The sequence below is a fragment of the Lacerta agilis genome, chromosome 9, assembly GCF_009819535.1.
Source record: "Lacerta agilis isolate rLacAgi1 chromosome 9, rLacAgi1.pri, whole genome shotgun sequence".
Classification (NCBI taxonomy): Eukaryota; Metazoa; Chordata; class Lepidosauria; order Squamata; family Lacertidae; genus Lacerta; species Lacerta agilis.
In genome coordinates this window covers 67,071,746-67,096,307 of record NC_046320.1, presented here as the reverse complement: position 1 = coordinate 67,096,307, position 24,562 = coordinate 67,071,746, and the positions used below count along the sequence as shown (strand labels likewise).

At 41.6% G+C, this 24,562-nt stretch overlaps 1 protein-coding gene across 1 annotated transcript in view; it reads left to right on the top strand.

Annotated features, from left to right (window-relative positions):
* CTNNA2 (catenin alpha 2) overlaps positions 1-24,562 on the top strand; it is a 519,756-nt gene that overhangs the window by 133,624 nt on the left and 361,570 nt on the right. Inside the window, 2 exon segments of the mRNA XM_033160941.1 lie at positions 1,744-2,010; positions 19,025-19,228. Coding sequence (XP_033016832.1) covers positions 1,744-2,010; positions 19,025-19,228 — 471 coding nt within the window.

Below are 24,562 nucleotides of genomic sequence, written 5' to 3'. Positions count from 1 at the left end.
CTGTACTACTTCTGAGCCTGGGAATTATGAACTTCAGTCGCAACGTTAGATAAAAATCCTGCTGTGGTTGTGGATATGCTTCTGGGCCTTCTCTCTTCACCTTCTATTTGGAGTCATCTTTATCGTAATTTCTGGAAGATGTCATGGTACCAGTGACCCCCTGTAGATAACCAAACTACCTTGAGATGAGTCATAACTTCCTGTGCAGTAGTAATGATGATTTTATTATGCTTTACATGCAGATGTGTGATAAAAGCAAACCCCTAATAGGTTATCTTGTTATACTGGTTTTCAGCTGAAAAATTTCATTCGAAGCGGATTCAAACCAGACTGAATGAATCAGGCTGCTACCAGGGGAGGGGGCGGGGAAGTGTGTGTGTGTGTTTTTTAATGCTATGCAGCACTTTGAAAAAACACACACACACTTCCCCGCCCCCTCCCCTGGTAGCAGCCTGATTCATTCATTGCGTGCACTTTGAATGTCCTCCTTTTAAGAACCCTAATCATGATGTGCTTCCTTCCCAAATGGGCCATGCAGTGCTTCAATGGGAACAGAGGGCTTGCACTTCTGAAAATTAGGCCAGAGGATTATATAAGTTTAACCCATATCTTCAAGGCTTGGGTACAGAAAATCTTTTTCTTTTTTTGGTACAAAAGACACTGTGTAGGAGGCAAGACAGCTAAAGATACGGTACTTCCTTTTAATGAGAACTATAATGCCTTGTGTGAGCCAAAACATTGTTAATCTTGCGATGGTTTAAAAAGATGACTCTTTGGCTCATTCTTCCCATTAATTAAGGCAAAAAAGAGAGTGGTTCAAAAGTAATAATATAATATGATCTGCAGTTATATTCCCATTGTTCATAAAGAGCCTCTGGGTATAAAAATAAGTAGTCTATCTAGTCAATTTTGCTTGTCATGTTGCTCAAGATTTTAAATGTGCACGCAATTAATTCTGAAGCCTTGCTTCAACCTCCACATCACTCGCCTTTTCAATTCCACTGAAAGTCTATCATAGTCCTTTCATAGAGCACACACTTTGGACACACTTATCCAAGTTATAGCCCTGGTTCATACTGTATGTTCGAAAGTCCCTAATGATGACCTGTTGGAGCTTGCAGGTTAGGAATTGTGTGGAGACTTGGTATCTACCCCACCCCCACACCCCCACATGATCAAGACTGTCCTTTTTTGAGCAGCTGCAATTGCTTGGACCTTGTCAGCAGTCCTGCTCATATAGTTGATGCAGCTACTGTTCCTGTTAGGATGTAAGACTGCCAGGAGCCCCTCATATATCCATAGAAGATAGTTTTAGGGCTCTTGAAGAGAAGAACTGAGGTGTTATATTCTCGGTTCTGAATTAATTTGGTTTCCCCCTTGAAGATCCATAGATGCATTCCCCCCCCCCCCTATGAAGGTGCCATTCCCCTTATCCATATCTATCAAGCAGCAGAGAGCCAATTTGGGCAAACAGTTTGACTTGGATAACCGGGGTTCATAACAGCTATTCACCCATTAGGTTTGCTGAGTGATCATGGGTATATCACAGTCCCTCAGCCAAGCACATCTCATGGGATAGTTGCAAAAATAAAATGAGAGTATCACCAATGTCTACTCCCTGAGCTCCTTGGAGAAAGCAGAGGGTCCAAACCAGACTTTTAACATTTCCTCCAAACCATTGGTTGAAGGGGGGGGGGGGAGGGAATCCCATGCTTATATGTATGTCTGTATATTTTGCAACAGGAACTCAAGGATCCCCACTGTCGGGATGAAATGGCTGCTGCTCGTGGTGCCCTGAAGAAGAATGCCACCATGCTTTATACTGCTTCTCAGGCTTTCCTCCGTCACCCTGACGTAGCAGCAACCAGAGCTAACCGGGATTACGTCTTTAAGCAAGTCCAAGAAGCTATTGCTGGCATCTCAAATGCTGCTCAGGCCACCTCACCAACTGATGAAAACAAGGGGCACACTGGCATTGGGGAACTCGCTGCAGCACTGAATGAATTTGATGTAAGTGTGTGTTTTTCAGCTTGCATGAAAAGAAAGAGGGGGTGTTTACTTTCATATTGCAATGATTTCTGGGTGTCTAGGAGTGAAGGCTAAAGTTGGAATTAATACAACACAGTGAAAAACAGTATGCAGGACTGGCCTCAAACATTCTGGGTCTTAAGGCACAAAATAAGAAGATGTCTTCTATTCTTTCCATATGCCTAACCAACTGGACCAGCAGTTGAATCTTCCTTTAGTGCTGGTGATGGCACTGCATCTTTATCACATCTAAGTGTAGCACATTAGCTGAGGAGGGGCGGAACGGACCGCTTGGTATGTACAGCTATGTCCTCGAGTAACTTCCTGCCACTTCCTGCCTCCAGCATCTACCACCCAAGGCAGGTGCCTTACCCAGCCTAATATTAGGTCTGACCCTGATACAAAGCCCTAAACTATTGGGATCATGTTATCCGAAAGATCTCCTACAAGCCTACCTGGCACTAAGATTTTCCTTGTAGGCATACACCTTTATAATTAATTTAGTTTCTGTGCATGAGAGATACAGTTTTTCCTTTAGTAGTCCCCAGATTGTGGAACTCCCTCCCCATAGAAGTGCAGATGGTTTTAAAAATGTATTTAGTTTGTCCCACTTTTTTTGTTAATTTAGGCCTTACTGTATGTTTTTAATTTGTAGTGGTGTTTTAGCGTGTATTACTTTTATCTGCCAGGATTTATTTTCATTACAATTAAATTTGTAATTACATAAATAAATTATTAGCTTTTTGGTTTGGTTTGGTTTGGTTTTGTATTGCATTGTAATGAATTGTGCCTTTTACTTTTACTTATGTTGCCCCTTGTGGGCTATTCTCAAAAAGGCAGCCTATAAATTAGTGTACAGTATAGCTAGATAAGTAGTATAAAACTCTTTCTGGCTTTTCCTGCCAGTGTATCATAAGCCTTGACCGACTGAGGGTTCCTTCCATTGAGGGTTCCTGCAGCTAATGTGTGATGAATTTACTTGGCATCAATGATGGCTTTACATAAAATAATTAAGAAACCAACACCAGAGCAGGTAGAGACTATAACACATGATCCTATAGTCTCATATGTTTAGGCTAGTATACACGTTATACAAAATGTCTACAGCAATGAGAGGAATTTCCCAAATATATGCTACTTTAGTCTGATCATGTTCTGGAACTGGTAGAAAATCCCCTCCCTCCCCATTTCCCACATGGTAATATGCACTGCACATTTTAAGCTCACTAAAATCACCTGATGCTTGGCAGCTTCAAGCTAATGCTAGTCAATGCCATCCAGAAAGGACTGCACTGAACACCAACAGGGGACATTGTGTTGCATCATAATAAACACAATAACAAATAGGATGGAGGGCACTATGCAGAGCTTCCAGCAGATACTCTACATTGCTGTATTTTACTTGCATCCTTCTAACTACAGGTAATTTTCTCGTTTTTTTTGATGGGCTTGAGAAATGTCATTTTATCTCTCTAGTATAATTTGTAAGTTGTTTAAAAAGGGGAAGTGATTGTGCATTATTAATATTATAATATTCCCAATTTATGTATGAGTGACTTGCTTCCTTTGCACTTTTTTGTTCTTGAGGTACATGAGATATTTCGTGAGGTTACTATATATGGCCTTCAAAAATAAGCCTTGTATTTCCCTTGAAACATAAACATCATCCTTTTATAGCTTCAGCTGCTGCCTACATTTCTGAAATTGCTCTTGGGTCTTGCATGTATGTGTTAAAGCTATCAAACAGACCAGTATAATGTGAACTTTGCATTACAAAGATTTCAGATGAAGGTCAAAATAAATCTTCTAGAATAAAGTAATGAGAACAACTTTCTCTTTAAATAAGACAGGATTGGAACTTCTGATGACAGGGAAAATATTAGAAAGCAGCAGGCCATCCTGGAAAGTAGACTTTTAAAGAACTGAATCATCAATTACACTTTACAAAATGAGGACTGGCATGTATTTTAACTTTGGTTGTTTGCATCTCAGAAACCCCAAAACTGCTATCTGGATATTTCTGCAGAGCAATTGTTGTTTTGTGTAGCAGCCAGAAATGTAATTTATTAGTCTGGAAGGATCATTTGTGCAGATACCAAAACTTAGAAATCCATTACATGAAACTTTGTATTTTCAATCTTTTTAAAAACTTATATGCCTCTTTCCTTTTATCCTGCATTCAGTATTTAATACATCACTACTTAAAGTGCACCTTAAAAGTTGAGGTTAGATTGTGGCAGTTACTGTACTTCTTCTAGAGGAACACATATTCTGCTGGTTACTTTATTCTAGGACACCAAAATGTAGAAGATGCATTTAGTGATTTGAGTATATAGGTTCCATGCTACCTAAAAAAAGGAACACTTTAATGAGATACAATGGGTTTAGCAGCTAACCAATTTATTTTTATTTCACATAATTTGCATACTGCTTCAATCTAAACCTCTAAGCAGTTTACAGATAATATAAAATATACCTTACAGTTGTCAAAAGGAGTTTTTTTAAAAAAGGCAAAGTTAAAAATCACATTTAAAAAATCAGAATATAAATAAAACCAGCAGTTCTCTCAAGCCATTAGAACAATCCAACTCCCCTTCCCCATAAATTATGACTTTGATTGCACTTGAAACCAAAGTGAGTTTTGACACATGTGTGCTGTTTTGCACCTGTGCTTTTTAGTATTCCTCAGACTAGGTGGCTGGTTTTGGCATGAGCTCAAAAGCTGATTACTTTAAATCCCTTATTTGGTCTCAGTGGAACTCTCCTAATTACTGTAATTGATTGAGTAGTTTGTGAGTTAGACAAGAAGCAGAAAGCAAGGATCACACATCTCCACTCGCTATTGCTGTCCCCAGCTGGGTCAGGGGATGGTGAAATGGATACATCCCGTCATCCATGAAACGCTTTGTCAATCACTTGAGGTCAGGTCAAGGAAATTCAGAAGCACACTCTGCATGCCTAGTTATTCTTTTCTTCCTTTAAACACAGTGCCAACTTGCAAACTTCTTGGGCAGATATTGGTTTCAAGCAGGAGCTCCGATCAGGAGGCCCTGAGTGGACCTGATTTGCGTGGGCCTTGCACTCGGTGCTTAACTTGAATTTAGTGTCGACCTGCAATCTGCTTTCAGCAGGGATGAGGTCCACTCAGGAGTTCCTGAGTCGAAGCAGTCCTAGCAGGGCTGGCTGCATTGGGCACCAAATTTTAAAGGGAGCCAAATACAAGCTCTGCTTGCCAACAAACAATTAGGAACATACTTTAAATATTCCAGTTCTCTTGCAGCTGCACCTTTATCTGCTCCACACCTGATATCATAGGTGGCTTGGGAGAACTGTCTTACAGGCCAGATTTCAACAGCTGGTGAGCCTGCTTTGGTTTGTGGGCTGGAGGTACCCTATACATGCAGTGAGGCAGGGGTGGGTTAAGCTGTGATCATCCAAAGGTTGTTGTGACTACAAGTCCTATCATCCCTGACCATTGGTCATGTTGTTCAGGGCTGATGGGAGATGGAGTTCAACAGCATATGAAGAGGCACAGGTTCTCCACCCCTACTGAAAGGCCAACAACTGATTGTCTTTTAGTCACTTCCAGGAGGGTTGGGTTATCATGTCGTCATCCCCACTTCAGGGGCTTCCAAGACCTGTTTGTTTTTAAATTGTGAACAGTCCATTTCCAGACAAGCTGGTCATATGTAAGAACGTCGGAAGGTTAATGGAAATATTAAGAATTTGGTGCCTGAGTTTGCTTCCCTTCTTTCCTCTACCCTCACCCAATATTTCATTTTCTGTCATGTATTTTTAGACTGCAAGCCTGAGGGTAGGAACTGACTTGGTTTTTATTGATTCATAAGCCACTGTGGGAGTTTTCCTGCTCAAGAGTAGGGTGTAAATGCCTTTAATGACTGAGTGAATAAAGTTGCAGTGCAAATTACAGAGGGTAATAGAATATCCTGACTCTTGAAACAAGGAGAGTGAAGTATACCTAAAGAGAGTATGCACATTGATCATGTAAATGTGACCTTTACATAATGTAAATGTAACCTTTTTTTCTTCTGTGGGAGAAAAAAAAAGGCATTTCAAGAATGCACATTCACAAAAACAAAACCATGAATGCTTGAAACAAAGCAAGCTGATCATTTTCGATCAATTGATTGTGGCTCTCATAACAGGCACTGCAGGAAGCTTTTTGTTCACTAGTGAACCACATAACCTTCCTCTTCCTTAACCTCATAAAACTCCTCTTTTATATATCTTTGTAAACCTAATCCAGATTCCCAATTCTAACAGGAGACTAGCCAGATGCCTGCAGGAAATCAGCCAATCTGCCCTTGGTCAGAGGTGTTGCAAGCCCAAGTGGTACCCGGTGTGGATTTTTTTTGTCAACCCCCCCCCACACATCTGCCCACACCCCTTCAAGTCACAGTGAGTGTTTTGCGCCCCCCATGCTTTGCGGCACCTCATGCAAATGAGGTGCCACAAAGCATTGTGGGGAAATGCAAAATGCTCACTGTGACTTGAAGGGGTGTGGGTGGATGGTACCCCAGGTCCAGGTGTACTGAGTAAAGCAAGCACAGCTAATGCTTTTGCAGTGCTGTGGTGAGTCCTAAGCCCAAAGCCACTGGATTTGCTCTGGCTTGTGCTTGAGGCTCTAGGTGGAGGTGCCAAATGTCACCCCTTGAAGATGGCACCTTTGTGCCTCCTGAGAGGGCAGTGCCCTGGTGAAATGTGCCAGGCTGCTGGGTGGAGCCCTGGCTGGGCAGATCTGTGCTTCTGTGGCTCTTCCCAGCAGGAAGGAAAAAGCAAAGTGTGTGCTGTGTAAGCCAGCTGCTGCACTGAGCAACTTATGAGTTGTGGGGTGGGCATGCTGAAAGTCACCCCCCCTCCCCTGGAACACGGAGCGGTTGCCCCCCCACCCCCTAGCGACGCCCCTGCCTTTGGTCCCCAGTCCCTGGCATTCAGAGATCAACTGCCTCTAAAGCTGGAAGTTCCATTTACCCTAACTTACCTTATCTGAAGAAGTGTGCATGCACACGAAAGCTCATACCAAGAACAAACTTAGTTGGTCTCTAAGGTGCTACTGGAAAGAATTTTTTATTTTGTTTTTACCTTATTTAGTTTGACAGGATGTAGAAAGGAGACTATTGCAATATGAACTCGTAGCATCATGATTAAAATAGGTGTATAAGACAGAAGGCCGGGCAGCTGGATGGCAACTCTGAGCATGGAGGTGTCACATGGACTGCTGGATATCAAATGACTTCTGCCATAACTGATAAACAGATCTATTGTGTTTGTATTTTAAAATGCAAACTGAGGCATGAAAGTTTAGAATGGTAAACACAGGGAAAAGTCTAGTAAAGAAGCAACAACAACGGAAAATCATGGGAACCTCTTTGCTAATGTGATTCTAGAATTACTCAGTAACAGAGGAAGCAATAGAATAAAAGCAACTGTTTTCAACAATGCTGTATTGACAGTGCCAATGGCAAAGAAATGGATACAGGAACAAAGAACGGGCGTAAGCCTGGAGGCAAAGCTGTGGTAATGCAGAAAAAGAACCCTTTTTGTTGCAACCTTTTACAAAGTACACTCGTGCCCATATACTTTGGACATGAAAAATACCCCCTGTGTGTAAATTGATGCACAAATGCACTATAATTGCCACTATAATTACAGAAGCAGCAGCAGCAGCAGCAGAAAAACTGTCAGTCAATTGTTCTTGGAAAATACAGCTGGAAACAGGAGAAAACTCCTCAATAATTTAGGCCTCTTTGTGACCTGTACTCACATTGGCTTTCCTCCTCTCTTTATTTTTTTAACCTTTTGTATCCTCCATGCGGGTGGCGCTATGGTCTAAACCACTGAGCCCAGGGCTCGCCGATCAGAAGGTCAGTGGTTCGAATCCCTGCGATGGAGTGAGCTTCCGTTGCTCTGTCCCTGCTCCTGCCAACCTAGTAGTTTGAAAGCACGTCAAAGTGCAAGTAGATAAATAGGTACTGCTCCGGTGGGAAGGTAAACAGCGTTTCCGTGTGCTGCTCTTGTTAACTAGAAGTGGCTTAGTCATGCTGACCACATGACCCGGAAGCTGTACGCCGGCTCCCTCGGCCAATAAAGCGAGATGAGCGCCGCAACACCAGAGTCGGACACGACTGGACCTAACGGTCAGGGGTCCCTTTACCTTTATTCCCCCCCATCCAATATCAGCCTGACTGAACTGCTGTGCTTCTGTTGTTAGAGGGTGAAGATAAAGATATTGATAAATGCAGTCAATGAAGAGTCAGCAAAGTCAAAATGCCTAAGCATTTTGCTTCCAGCTCCTTTTATTGTCACCCCCCCCCCCCCAGTCTTTTGCTAGAAGGGACTCAGTTCTCCATAGCATGTGTTTGTTTGTGTGTGTGTGTGTGTGTGTGTGTGTGTAGGGAGGGGAGATGCAGACAGAAAGGGGTAAATAGCCTTTGCCCCTCTATTCCTCCAGTGAAATTGTCAACTTCTGCTTTCTTTAAAAATAAAACAAAACAAAAATATGATAATAGCTACTTTGTGTAATTTATAACGTGTGTGTGTGTGTGTGTGTGTGTGTGTGTAAAACACTCCTTGCCCTGTCTCTTTCATCAATTTAGCAGTGGGAATTTGCTACCTGTTATATTTTTTTGTTGTGTGATAGAGACATCTAGTGGGCATTGCATGGAACATTTCCCCCCCAAGTTAAAAGTTAAAATTCATGAAATGCTCCGTGCAGTAAGTTTCTTGTGGTAATTGTACTTCACATTTGAAGACAAATGCTTTCATGTATAGTTCATGAATATGGCCAAGCTTTGTCTAAGGAATCAGTCCCTTTCTGGCAAATGACAATTCAGTCAATTCAGTCAATAGGTTTAGTTAACATTCTGGCTAACTCCTTTAATGCAAGACAGTAATAACTGAATATAAACAATTCTTAGGATACAGAGGAATGGAAATAATTCACAGCCCTATTATTGTGTTAGAACTTTGAAACAGAGATAGGGATGGGTGGTGTGTTATAATTATTATTTTTCTTGGATTCATTTCCAGCCAGGTCTTTCTCTGTAGGAGGAATAACCATTTTGGTTGCTTCTTCTTCTTCTTCTTCTTCTTCTTCTTCTTCTTCCTACAGTTCCCATCAGCCCCAGCCTGTGTTAGCAGCGGTCAAGGCTGTTTGGAGTTGTAGTCCACAACTTCTGGAGGGCATCCAAATGGATACCCCCAATCTAGGGAGTCTTGCCCAACCCAAATGTGTAAGTTGCCCCAGTTGCTGCTGTGGCATTGCTGGGACTCCCAAATGCTGCCACCTCTCCCACCCTCAGTTTTTGCAACTTACAGCAGAAAGGGGAAGGTGGCTCTAGAAACTCTATGGCAGGAGCAGAGGTCTTGGATACAGTTGCATTCCAGTAATCAATCTTACCACCCACCCAGCTTTTTAAACTGTGGAACCCACTCCCCCAGGAGGCAGTGATGGTCACTAACTTGTGCAGCTTTAAAAAAGGACTGGACAAGTTCATGGAGGAAAAAGCTATCAATGTGTCAGGATTACAGATGTCCCTCTTACACCAAGAACACAGCAAACTGGTGGTTTAATTGCGCTTAGATTTATTAGTATTTACACAGTAGTTTCAGTCTGAGCTCTCAGCTCAATCATCTGCTGAGGATGATGTTGAGCTCACTAAAGGGCGGGTCCTCTGCCAACAGAATATCCTCCATCGGCCGCCCCTCCTCCTGTTGGACTGACGCCAAGCCTGGACCCTACTCCTTTGGTGTGTCCGTGGGGACTTGGGGGCAGTTTGCCCACCCCCCTCTGGAGCTGTCTCTAAAGGCTGCAGTTTCTCTGAACCTGCCTCTGTCTGACCTATGCTATCTTGGGAATTTACAGCCGGCACTCCAGGACAGAAGGGGCTTGCATCACTTACAGCATGGAAAGGAAGGAAGCCTCTGTTTCCCCCCAGCCTGCCACCCCTCCTCTTCAGAGTCCTCGCTGTCGCTCTGGGAAGGGACGTTCCTAACACAATGGCTACTAGCCACAATGACTATGCACCACTTCTGTTTCAGAGGCATTGTGCCTCTGAATGTCAGTTTCTGGGAATTGCAGGTGGCCACAGTGCTCTTGTCCACACGTCCTGCTTTCCAGTTTCCCATGGGCATCTGGTTGGCCACAGTGAGAAGATGATGCTGAACTAGATGTTCCATTGGACTGATCCAGCCTGCTGTTCTTGTGTTTTGGATTGCTCAATCATTTCCCCCAGTTTCTGGGTTTTTTTTAAATGGTCATTGTTTTGAGATATATGGAAAGGGTACAAAGCAATCAGTGAGCCTTGTTTCCTCACCTTCTGACAGTTTCCTAATCTACACTAGTTTTTGTGACAGCTGAATTATTATTCTTGGATCTCAGTGTTGCGAATCCAGTCATTACAGCGCCTTTCATTATCACAGAGAAATTGTCATCTTCAGAAATATTATGATCAGGAAAAGACTTCATCAAACAGTATATTACCTGCAGATCTGTCAGTGTTACAGCATGCAGCTACCCTAGATGCCATGGATGGTATGTTGGGGGGGGGGGAAATGGAACAAAACTGTAGATATTTATACCAGCTTCAAGAACTACAATTCTGTACAAGAACAACAAACTGTTGTCAGACTTGTCAGTGTGAGGTGATTTAAAGGTCCATATTTTATACACATTTAAGGAACACTGCCTATTTCAAATTTTAACACCTGCAAATTAATGCCAAAGACACTGTATTTAAGTAAAAACGATTTAATTTCATGTTTATATGTGTTGTTCTATTGCTCATTCACTTGGGCATTTTTTTTGTAACCGACTGCATCCGCCCATGGATGCAGCATTTCATGAAATCCTAAGTGCTGAGGCCAATTCAGCTTTTGGATCAATTCCCCCCCCCACTACATTCCATCTGTGCACATTCTATAAAAATATTGTAATCTCGCCTTATTATTGCTGTTATTTCAATTTATTAGTCCCTTGCTAAGCAACTTAAGAGAGCTTAAAAAACCATAAAGTAAACCTTAGAACCGGAAGAAGAAAAATGTAAGTACATTACAATAAAAACCATACCCAAAATACCCAGAGAACAGACCCCAGAAAACAGCATGGGTTAAAACAAACAAACAACATCCTGCTGGCAACAAAACATATCAGTAAAGTTAGCTATGGACCAAAGTGAATCAAGGCATGGCCTATTGAATGCTTTTGGTAATTTAAGTAAAACTGGAAAGCCAAGGGAGCTGAAATTGCAAGGCTTTACATACAGTTGCAATCGAAATTATTCAACTCCTGTTGCAAGTCAGGTTTATTATCTAAATTTACAGACTTTCAGCTGTTTACAATGGACAAATCAAACAAAAACAATTGAAATAGCTCAACACAACAATGCTTCAAGTGGTCTCCCCAAATTCAGCTGAAATTGCAGCTTATACAGGCTGTTCCAGTCTTATTATTATTCAACCACCTGAATACAATCCCTCACAACGGCACAAATACAACAGGTGTTGTGTCAGTGTGGTGTAGTGGTTAAGAGTGGTGGTCTCGAAATCTGGGGAACCGGGTTCGCTTCCCCGCTCCTCCACATGCAGCTGCTGAGTGACCTTGGGCTAGTCACACTTCTCTGAAGTCTCTCAGCCCCACTCACCTCACAGAGTGTTTGTTGTGGGGGAGGAAGGGAAAGGAGAATGTTAGCTGCTTTGAGACTCCTTCGGGTAGTGATAAAGCGGGATATCAAATCCAAACTCTTCTTCTTCTTCTTCTTCTTCTTCTTCTTCTTCTTCTTCTTCTTCTTCTTCTTCTTCTTCTTCTCAAGCACACCAGATGCAACTAATTAAGGGCTTCTATAGTTGCACCAGGTGTGCTTGAGCTGGAATACATGAAATACCTGAACTGGCTAGGGGTTTGCTGAATGTCAAATTTGGCTGCATGTTAGAAATATTGGGCAAATCAAGAGAATGATCCAAGAAGGTAAAAGAAGAGATTATCACCCTTCACAAACAAGGAGCTGGATACAAGAAAATAGTGAAGACACTAGGTGTTCCCAGAGACACCGTTGGAAGCAATAGTTCTCAAGTTCCAAGTGAAAGGAACAGTGGCTACACTACCAGGACAGGGCAGAAAAGGCAAGCTATCTGCGGCAGCAACCAGATGGGGGAAACCCTTGAGTGACTGCAAAGGAGTTGCAGCAAGACTTGGTGGCAGCAGGCACTGAGATTTCAGTGAGCACAGTAAAGCACACTAAAAGCAGAAGGTTTCCATGCCAGAGCTCCAAGACGTATACCACTACTGACCCACAAGCACAATAAAATTCGGCTCCAGTATGCTCAAAATCATATAAATAAGCTACAGAGGTTTTGGGATGCTGTTCCATGGAGCGATGAAACCAAATGGGAGCTTTCGACCCCATGGATCAGCGCTATGTCTGAAGGAAGCAGTATACAGCATATGCTGAAAAGAATACTCTGACTACAGTGAAGTATGGTGGTGGCTCAATGATGCTTTCGGGCTGCTTTGCATCCTCTTGCACTGGAAACTTGCAGCGTGTGGAAGGCACAATGGATTCATTGAAGTATCGGGAAATCCTGGGAGGAAACGTCATGCCAAGGATACCTCAAATTCCACTAAGGCTTGGTTGCAGAAGAAGTCCTGGAAGGTTCTACAGTGGCTATCACTCACAGTCACCTGACTTGAACCCCATAGAAAATCTCTAGTGGGAGGAACGGGCTCAGATTCCCAATGAATGCTGCCGGAAGCTGCTGTCTGGCTATGCATCCCATTTGCAGCAGGTCATAGCAGCAAAAGGCTATTCTACTAAGTACTAAAGATGCCATTACTATTTGACATTCTAGTGCTTCCACACAGACAGCATAACATTTGGAAGCTGCTTGTTTTGTGGATCAGTCTGAGAGTCAATACAGTGGTACCTTGGCTCTCAAATGCCTTTGTACTCAAACAACTTGGAACCCAAACATGCAAACCTGGAAGTAAGTGTTCCGGTTTGCAAACTTTTTTTGGAAGCCGAACATGCTCCGTTTTGAGTGTTACACTTCTGATTTGAATGCCACACTTCCATGTTGAGTGTTACGCTGAGGTCTGTCGGTTTTTGCTATTTATTTTGCACTTCTATTTTTGTGGCTTTTTTGTGTGACAGTGTGGAACCCAGTTCAGCTACTGATTGATTGTGATTGCAGTACATTGTTTATTGCTTTCATTTTATGGATCAGTGGTCTCGTTAGATAGTAAAATTCATGTTACATTCCTGTTTTAGGGATTGTTTTTAAAAGTCTGGAACGGATTAATCCGTTTTGCATTACTTTCTATGGGAAAGCGCACCTTGGTTTTGAAACGCTTTGGTTTTGGAACGGACTTCTGGAACGGATTAAGTTTGAGAACCAAGGTACCACTGTATTCTCATATATTTATATTAAATATGTACACCATACATTTCAAGATCAGTTCATAAAAATACAAAGTAACACAAAATACATAAGTACAAAAACCAACAAATAACCCCTCTTCCGCAAATTGTGTATGCTGCATATTTAAGTAGGTGACACCTCTCCCTCCACATGTGTGTAATGTTTCCATACCCCATCTTCCTTTTAGATGCATGTGTGCCCATCTGGAATCTGAGATGGGGAAGCAGCTCATGGCTGCGAGTTCCCATCAAAGTCCTCGGAGACAAATTCTGATGTGTTACTTTGCATCTGTTGTTGGCATCTGTTTGCCTTGTTGTCCAGTAAAGACAGTTTTGGAAAGACCCCCCAATTTTTATATCTGGTACCTGAATTAGGACTGTGAACCACTTAAAAACTCAGCTGCTGTAGGATTTCATTTTTGAACCCTGAGGGGAAATGGAACAGTCGTTTATCTTTGATCATGGAAATAAAACCATGTTGTTGTTGTTGTTGTTTAAAAAATCTGGTTTCCAATTATATACATTTCAATAGTTTTATAATCATTCTAACATTTCAAAACTTGACTTCTTTCCTCTTTCTGTGGTTCCTTAATTATTATTATTATTATTATTATTATTATTATTATTATTATTATTTTACATTTCCTGCATATTCTCACTTAACTTACTCTTTTATCCATCTACTTTAGATATATGCTCTTATGAAACTGCAGGTTATTACAATAATCCTGCCAATGTCCTTATCTGTTTTCAGTTTGTTTGTAAATGTCAGAGAACTGCCACCTGGCCCGCTGAGGAGAACGGAGGGTCCGTTAGCATACAGAGAGCCCCAACGCCAATTCAGCAGCAGCACCTATTGCAGCGGGGAAAGCTGCCACACCTCCAGTGGGGGGGAAGGAACCAGCCAGGCGGGGAGAGGACTTAGGGATGCCACTGAGAGCCCCAGCGCCTCTTCTAGCCAGGAGCCACAAGCAGGGAGCCTGGCGGGGAGAGGGCTTGGGGATGTTGCTGAGACCCTGTGCTGAGACCCGGCACCCCAGTTGCGCAGAGGGATGAAATGCAAGGAGGGTAGGAGGAGACTTGGGGTGCCGAAGTTATTCTGCTGGGGGGAAAGCCGGAAGGGGCCACTCCTGGATTCTGCCAGCAACTGAGACAGACATGCTTTTTGTAGCTCTGCACTGTAAATAGTTTGCACAATTAAACTGCAAAAGACTGTTTGGGCTCCTGCTCCGTTACTCGTGAAGCACCTTCACACGAACTTTACAGTAAATATTCAATAAACCATTTCCATTCTTTTATAAAAAGTTTGTTATCTTGATTTCTTATTTCTGGCAAGTTTCGCCATTTCTGCATATTCCATAAGTTTTGTACAGTGGTACCCCAGGTTATGTACTTAATCTGTTCCGGGTTACAGTACGTAACCCGAAAAGGACGTAACCCGAACAATTCATTCTGCGTATGTGCAGATCAAAAAAACCTGGGGGGGGGGGAAACAGAAAAAAACGCGAAAAACGCTCTGCGCATGCATAAATCGCGCGCGTGTCGGGTTGCACTTCCGGGTTAGCAGAGTTTGTAATCCAAAAAGTACGCAACCTGGAGCGTACGTAACCTGAGGTACGACTGTATCCATTCTGTTTTCATTGGAACTTCTTTCCACTTTTGGGCAAATAGCATTCTTGCCGCTGTAGTTGCATCCATGAATACATTTCTGTACTGCTTAGGTAGTTTTACCCCTATAATTCTCAAAAGGAAAGCTTTGTTTTTTTGTTTTTTTTTACAAATGTTAATTTAATCATTTTTTAAATTTGTAATATTTCATTTCCCAGTAAGCTTTAACTTTACTACAAGACCACCACATATGATAAAATATACCTTCTTTCTCTTTGCATTTCCAACACTTATTTGATTTCGATTTGTACCTTTTTTCCAATTTGTGTTAGATCCCATCTATATAACATTTTCATGTAGTTTTCTCTTAGATACTTGACAACTTTCCTTTCAATCTTTGTCCTGACACATCTTATAATTTATTTTTGCTCTCTTCATTCTTTTTTTTTTACCTAGAGTTTGGTTTTGTCTTTATTAATCTTAAGACCTGCTACACTCCCCCACTTTTTTTATCTCTTGTAATACTTTGAGAATTGACTCTACAGTGGTACCTTGGTTTGCAAACAGACTGGTTTGCATACGTTTTGGATTACAAACACGTCAAACCCGGAAGTGTGTGTCCCGGTTTGCAAACTTTTTCTGGATTACAACCCTTTTGGGGAGGGGGGATTACGAACAAAAATTTTTTAGAGGCCCCATTGGTGAAAGCGCTCCTTGGGTTACAGTTTTGGTTTATGAATGGACCTCTGGAACGGATTATGGTTGTAAACCAAGGTACCACTGTATTGGTTCTTCTAGAGATATCACCATTTTTGTGAATGCTTTTAGGTATATTGTCTCTGTCTCACTTATACCTTTAATTTCTTTGTTACATCTTATTATTTGTGCCAATACTTCTAAAACTAATATAAACAACAATGGGCAGTCTTGTTCCTTTAGTTCTTTTGCAATTCTCAATCAAGACATTATTTACTATCAATTTGACTGACTGTTTAGTATATATTGCCCTGACTCCTTTTATAGAAGTCTCTCTACTTTTACAAAAGTGTGTAAAAATCATGGGTTGACCATCCCACTACAGACACATTTTCTATTACTTTATCGTTGGCAGCTAGGAACCTCAGAACAATTAATCATAATCTGAATTACGTTGTCAAGCTTTGATTTATGACTTCAATGATTTTGATTAATTACAAATTAAATGAACTGGAACACTTTACATTAGTCATTCACTAACTGATTGTCAGTAGTTATGGGAAGTTTAAGGCTGCCATTTTAGAACTTTTGAGTTACCAAAAGTAAGACCTTCATTTATTTATGTTTGTTTCAAAACTTATTTTTCCTGTTAAAAATGTAAGTATTGAAACAAGCCTATTTATTTATTTATTTTTAAAAAGTGTTAGAAATAATTCTCCCATGGTGGCATGGGTCAGACTTGAATTTAGGAGTTTCATTTATAGCTCATTTTATCAGAATCAATTCAAATTGTCATACAGGGAAATACTTTTTATTGAAGTGTGTGTGCGAGAGAGAAAGAAGGAGAAAGGGAGAGAGAGAACGAATGTGATCAGCACTAGTCAGAACTTCAGCTTAGCATGTGTAAGTCATGGAACAGAACTGCAAATAAAAAACCCATTTCCCCTCTATTCCTTTCATATTATATGATTTTGAATGACTGAATAGGGATCATTGGGTGCAAAAAAAAATCAATGTGCATTTTTCTTCTTCTAATTGACTAGGAGTTCTGGACCCGCACTAATTTCCCTTTTACGTTGCTTTACAAATTCTGTGAAGGCAGTGCCAAGGCAGGGAGGGGCTCATCCTTTGTTACCAGGGGAAGCCATTATGCAATCTTATTAGTCTATCTCTTCGTAGCACAATAGTTAAATATTTATATTAATGTAGGGGATTTTGCCAGCCTGTTCTGTTTCATGGCTTTCTTGGTCTTCCCACTTGGTTTTATTTCCTTCTTTTTTTGAAGTGCCTTTCGCTTAATGTTTATGCTCTGGCTGCAGAGAAGAAGGCAACTTTCTGCTTCCGCAGACAGATTTCTCTTATGCCAGTTCTTTTGCAGCCTGTTTTATTGAGCAGCTGGCAGTGTGGGTAAAGTGCCACAAGACAGGAGCACAAAATGACACTATTTTTGCAGCTGCCACCTTGAACTATAAAGAGACTACCATGAATTAGAAAACAACCCAAGGGTGACCTAAAAACCCCTTATCATTGGGATGAAGGATTCTGCAAGGTGTGTGTGTGTGTGGGGGGGAGAGATGTGCCACCTGGGACTCTGTCTTGCTGCCTGTACTGGAAATTAAATTGCAGGTGGCTGCAGAAAGCATTCATGTGGCGATAAAATGTCCTTAACGTATTTAGATCAGAAAATCAAGGAAATTGTATCCACCAAAATAAATATTGCTTTGAATTGGTGTACAACTGTAAAATGGATCACTCTGTGGATTTACACTCCAAAAATGGAAGAACAAGTGTGATTAGGAGCTCACCGCTCAGGGTCTAATCTATTTGTAAGGACCATTCAATTCAGTAATCTGCTTTTGTGAGCATTTTTTTTTCTGGCTCAAAATTTTTCAGGTTAATCCAATCTCTGCTTTGCTATATGGTTTGAATGGAAATTTTCAATTCACCCCCTTCTCCTTCTCCAGAATCTGAGTAATTGCTCCCTGCAGTTGCCTTACCTTTGTCTGCATGGGAGGTGCAAAGGTCATGGGTTAGTACATTAGAGGAAATAAGGGTAGAAAGATCATGTGGGGCAGTGACTGCTTCATGTCACTTTATAGGTAAGGAAAACAGTCTAAGGATATAAAGAGGGGTGGCATGAAATACTGGAGATGGGAGAGGTGAATTATTTTTACAGTGGGGTTTTGAGATGCAAGAACAGAGAAGGATAGAATTACAGAGTTGGAAGGGACCCCAACGGTCATCTTGTTCAACCCTCTGCAATGCAGGGAAGTCAACTAAAACATCCATGACATCCAACCTCTGCTTAAAAACCTCCAATTAAGATTGTAGTAATCAGGAGATTACCATAGCATGAACTTCTTTCTTTCTTTCTTTCTTTCTTTCTTTCTTTCTTTCTTTCTTTCTTTCTTTCTTTCTTTTTCTTGACACTGAACTGGGAGATTTAAGAGGAAAGGCTGGACATTTGCAATTTTGTGTAGACAAAAGTGATTTGGTGACAGATTGAATAAAGGGCAGAACATGAAAAGGACCTGAATAACGAAGGCAAAGTTTTATATCTGATCAGTAGTGTGGGTGGGGATGTGAATGTAATGTGATCTGAGCCTGTTGCATAACTTAATAGTGGCATCATTTGCATCAAATATTAATTCAGGGATTTTATGTCATAAACCTATTTTTTTGTGCACAACTGCAGCCAGGCAGCATCTCTACTGCTTTTCTCCCTGCTTCAATGAAGCCACAACAAGTCAAGATTTAGTATTTAACCATGACTTTCTCTTACGTGCAAACCCCAAAACGATGCCAAATGTGTTCCTAACAAGCTACAATATGAAGGCAACTTTAAACTATGGCATTATATTGTGGCTTATTTTGAAGCAATTAACCATGGTTTCCTGGTTGGCATGTAACAGGAAACAATGCTTAAGGAATAAACCCTGCCTTGTTTTGGTGCTTCGGCAAAGAGGAACAAAGCAGCCACAAAGGGTCGGCATATGCATATCCTGACTTACCAAATGCAGATGCAGCCAGTGTCTGCTACATTTCAAAAAGGATGATTTAGGAAAAAAATATACTTCTAACCACTTGTTTTCCTTTGAAAGTTACATTTTTAGGCTTTAAGCATTTGCAATGCTTCCCTTCAGTAGATATATATTGAACTTTAATTTTGAAATTTGAAACAATTATATACATTCTTTCAGGACCAGCTGTTTTGGCATGAGTTCCTCAAGTAATTGCTGATGGTTTTTTATTTTCAGAACAAGATCATTCTAGACCCCATGACGTTCAGTGAAGCCCGATTTCGACCATCTCTTGAAGAAAGGTTGGAGAGCATTATCAGCGGTGCAGCGCTCATGGCCGACTCCTCCTGTACTCGTGATGACCGGCGGGAGAGAATTGTAGCTGAGTGCAATGCTGTACGACAAGCCCTCCAGGACTTGCTTAGTGAATACATGAATAATGTAAGTGACATTCTGCTTTTTGATTTCTCGTTCCTCTCTGATTGTTAAATGGGTTCATAGACATGGTTAAAGGTGTGTATGCTGTGCTAGATCCTAAGAGTCCTGACCACTTGCAACCAAGGCTGTCAGTTCAAGTAACGGAAGGAATTCCACATTTTGAAGTCTTGCGAGACCATCCTTCGAGGAATGATATAAAGGCACACAAGGTTCATCTGTGGTGGTTTGACCCTAAATAATGATTGGATTACTGCAATATTGGAGGTAACCTCCAACACACTTCCGCTGCGCTACTCTGCTTGTATGGTGGCACCTCGGTAAAACCGCTTCTTATTGTTTGTAGTAGAGTTTTCCCTGGAGGCAGAGGACAGGAACAGGAGTCATACTCAAATTCACAGTCAAGCTTCTTTATTGTTTGAATGGTTGCACAAGCATTTCTGTTACTATTATATACAAACTATTTACATTCTTTCTTTATCTCTCCAGCACGGTATAATCTCAATCCAGTAATTAACAATCCTGACACAGCAAAACTCACAGTATCAGCAACACACATTGTCTTACTTCCAACCTTGTTGTCAGTGTGTGTGTTGATAGTGTGTGTTGTTTCCTCTTGTGGAAATTGCAACCTGTGACTTCCTTTATTTGCACCTCCAGCTGACACCAGTCAAGCCTAGGGTGCCACTGCTACACACTAATGAAAATTCTGGAACCCTCTTTAAAGCTTCCAGGAACTTTTATCTGTTTCTTAAAGAACATTTTCCTAATATGCAAATCATGTATAAAGCTCTGAGAACCTCAGAATAAGAGTTGGTTAAGAGCTTAAGAAGGATTTTCTTTTTTTAAAAAATAGCCTATGTTTTGGCCTGTTATTAAATACCCTCTTCTGTGGTTGTAAAGAAGACAAAGCATTAGGTAATTATTCAGCAAACAAATTGAACTGATTATATACAAATTGCATATGGACCTATGCATACTTACTCAAAATGAAAAAAAAAAAGCCTGCACAGATCTCTGTTAATTGTTTTACTTATCCACATTAACAGATGACTGGAATTACCATCTCAAAGCACCTGCTTATGTATGATGTATTATCTTTTAAACAGCCCCTAAGGAACACCTTTAGTCACAGCAGGCCAAAACATGTTCAGCTGTTTCTAAAGAATAAAACCCTCATTTCATAAGCATCTTGAGATACCACCTCCTTGGTTTTGGATCCTCACCGGTTTTTTGCATTTTAAAAAATAAGTTTAAGAAACAAACTTACCATAACAATACATTTGTTTTCTAACTTTTTATCATCTCGTGAAAGGGGACTGGGTATGTTCTCCTGACAACACACAATTCTGACAAAATATCTGCAAATGTTTTTTGAACAAAAAAGCTCAAATTCTGCCACAAAGTGGGTAAATTCTGCTAGATATGTACTCAGCAGGAAAATGTGCAAGTCAGGTGGAGCCTTAAACAGTTACCTTATGTTTCTTACACACACACACCAATTCCATTTATTAGTTAGAAGCATAATTTCCTCCATTATTAACTGTTATGACAAATGTGGGAATGTGTGTGGGAGGAAGTGAAACCATAAAGCAAGGATAGCTGTTTGCTAACAGTCTAATTGGAGCTATTAAAGAAGTGTGACTTGCGTGAGTTCCCTGGAGGTGCTGAGTAATCTCTATCATTATGGCAAGTGCATTCAGTGAAATATTTGAAATCTATTAAATATAGTGATTTGAATTTCCAGGCATATGAACCACAATCTTTCCTAGCAAAATATACAATACTTTCTATTATTCAGGAGATGTTGCACTTTGCAATGTTGAGGATAGTATTTCCGTTAAATGGTACATCACAGCAAGATATTTCAGGATTTGAACCATTAATGGCTGCTTGGCAAATGCTTTGCACTACTACAGTGGTACCCCGCAAGACGAATGCCTCGCTAGACGAAAAACTCGCAAAACGAAAGGGTTTTGCGAGTTTTTAGTTGACTCGCAAGACGAATTCGTCTATGCCTGTTTTTCGCAAGACGAATTCGTCTGGCGAGGTACCACTGTAAGCTGGCTTACCTTTTCGCTCTGGTCGGGAGGGGTGATGTCCGCGTCCGCCATTTTGGATCGACTGTGCATGCGCAGTCGATCCAAAATGGCAGACGCGGACAACATCCCTCCCGACCGCAGCGAAAAGGTAAGCTCCGCTGCCGGTCGGGAGGGGGCCGTGGGATCGTGCCCGATGTCGGGCATGATCCCACGGCCCTCTCCCTCCTTCCCGGAGCCCCGCCGCTGCGTTTTAAGACTGCAACGTTCGTTGCAGTCTTAAAACTCGGCGGCGCGGAGCTCCGGTGCCGGTCGGGAGGGGGCCGTTGGATCGTGCCCAATGTCGGGCATGATCCCACGGCCCCCTCCCTCCCTCCCGGAGCCGCGGAGCTGCGTTTTAAGACTGCAGCGATCGCTGCAGTCTTAAAACACAGCACCGCGGAGCTCCGCTGCCGGTCGGGAGGGGGCCGTGGGATCATGCCCGATGTCGGGCATCATCCCACGGCCCCCTCCCTCCCTCCCGGAGCCGCGGAGCTGCGTTTTAAGACTGCAGCGATCGCTGCAGTCTTAAAACACAGCACCGCGGAGCTCCGGTGCCGGTCGGGAGGGGGCCGTGGGATCATGCCCGATGTCGGGCATCATCCCACGGCCCCCTCCCTCCCTCCCGGAGCCGTGGAGCTGCGTTTTAAGACTGCAGCGATCGCTGCAGTCTTAAAACACAGCACCGCGGAGCTCCGGTGCCGGTCGGGAGGGGGCCGTGGGATCATGCCCGATGTCGGGCATGATCCCACGGCCCCCTCCCTCCCTCCCGGAGCCGCGGCGCCGTGTTTTAAGACTGAAGCGAGCGAACAGCAGCGCTGCTGTTCGCTCACTGCAGTCTTAAAACGCGGCTTGGCTTGGCTCCGGTGCCGGTCGGGAGGGGCCCCCGGACTTTCCCCCCCATAGGAACGCATTAATTAAATTTTAATGCGTTCCTATGGGAAAAGGTGCCTCGCAAGACGAAATTTCCGCAAGACGAAGAGTCTTGCGGAACGAATTAATTTCGTCTTGCGAGGCACCACTGTATTTCCATTTCTGAAATGTGCAACATAAAAAACCACCACCAGTCACTTAGCATTTGGTATGTTGCAGAATAATTTCTTTGTTTGTTGTCAAGAGTTGTATATTTCTGAATAACAGAGCATTTTATACTTTAAGTAAATCATGGATAATACTATAGAATATCTTTTCAGAGGGCTGCATAGGCATCTATCAATGTTCCAAAGCCATTTTTTCTTGACAATTTCATGTACCGGTATTGTGCCATTTCATGTCCTAAACTGGGGTGTCAGTGTGGGAGAAAACCTATGCTTTTCAGTTGTGGACTGTGCTTATCAAAATGAATTGTTTAGTCCAGCAGTAATAAAGTGCACCGCAAATTGAGCATTATCTATTCTTCACTGCTCCTCCTTTGAGATGTAAAGGTTCAAGAAATATTGAGTTATTTATTGTATCCCTCCTATGAAAAGCCATAAATGTGCAGCATAAAAACGAAATTCCCATTGCTTTATTTTATGTGTGGCAAAGGCAACTTTGTTTTAATGCATCAGATCACTTTTACCATTCAGTCAAATGGCACTGACTTCAAAGAATCTTTCCTTCCCAGATAGAAATGGCTTGCTATATTTTATCAGGTGACAGTTAAGATGTTTGAGTACAATTGACAATAAAAGGTGGATGCAGGTTTATCTCGAGGTGAGAGCTATAAAGTGAGAGAGTTAAAGAACAGGTGATTATGATGATGTGAAGTATACTGCTTTGGCATTGCTGAATATAAAGTCTTGTCTTATGGAATTACTGCTTTTTGGTGGAAGCTCTAAAAGGTCTTTCCCTTAGATAGTTCACGGCTGATGGATGGCTGTCTCCCCGTACTAGCAGTGCGTGTTTTTTTAAAAAATGTGCAAACTTCTTTGTGATAGCAGAAGACATTTATCCCTTCATATGAAACTTTGCTTTTATTTTCTGAAGCAGCGCTTGGATAAATTCTTAAAGTTGATTTTTTTGTTGTTGACATCTACATGTGTATGCTCTATAGCCATATTAAAACGGTGCCTTAAAGATGTAAAGGGATTTGGAGGGGGGCTGTGGGTTTCGCCCCACAGTTGCAATCCTGTCCACACTGAATTGAACTAGCAACAATTGGCCTCAGAGCAACTGGCCCTGTAGGTCTTTCATGAGAAGTTGTCATTCACACAGCTGGACCTTTTATTTGTGAAGACCAGTAAACCATGTCAAATAGTTAGAAATGTTCTGTAATATGTTGTTTCATGAGGCACAGATATTTAACAAGGCTGGTGCGCTTGACTGTCAATATAACCATGTCAATCTTTTTAATCAATATTTTGGATTGCTTTTTAAAAACCGCTTAGAGGTCTTTTGTTCAGGTAAGCGGCATATAAATTTTATTAAATAAACAAATACATGTTGTGGTCCAGAAACTTTTGGTTCAGTTTTGCTACAAAGAATGTAGAATAGACAACCATAGTGGTTAATTTAATATTTCTGCTCACCAGTGAAAACAGAATATTCTTTGGGATGAACAAAAAATGTGACCCAGTCAGCTCTTGTGCTTGTGCTATATTTGTAGACTGAACATTTATACAAGCAGTGGGGCCAATCCTCCACCACTTTGCCATCACAGATACATTGCAATTCATTGAATCACATAGGTTTCTAAAATGTGCCCAAAACTGAAGGAGAATGAATATATATATATATATATTTCAAATTATATTCCAAGAATTGAAAAATAGTATTTGCACCTGTCTTTTTAAACCAAGGAGCCGTTTTTAGGATTGCTAGCAGTGTCAAATCCTGCTATGCAGAAACACCTGTTATCTTCAACTCAGTGTCTAAATTAGCAACTGATACCCTGTCATTCACAGTACCTCCTGCTGGAAACTTTCTGAGATGATTCATGAGTGTTGTTCTCAGTTATACTGTCAGCTGACCAAACCTGCCAATCTGCCCAGTGAATCATCAGAGAGAAAGAAGTTCTTAACAGAACTCCCATAGCAGTGGAATGGAAAGTCAGACCCCTAAGCAATGTCGAAATGGGGCTAAACAGATTTGGGATTATTTTAATTCAGTTGGTTCAATCCAATCACATAGCATATAAATGGCTATTTATTTTTTTGGTTTAAACGAGTGGTTGGTTCAAGCATTAGTCTCAATGAATTCATGGGATAGGGTGACATCATTCTCAATGTGTTTTAAAAAGTGAACAAGATAGCTGGCAGCTGTTGTAAGCAGTTAGCATAAT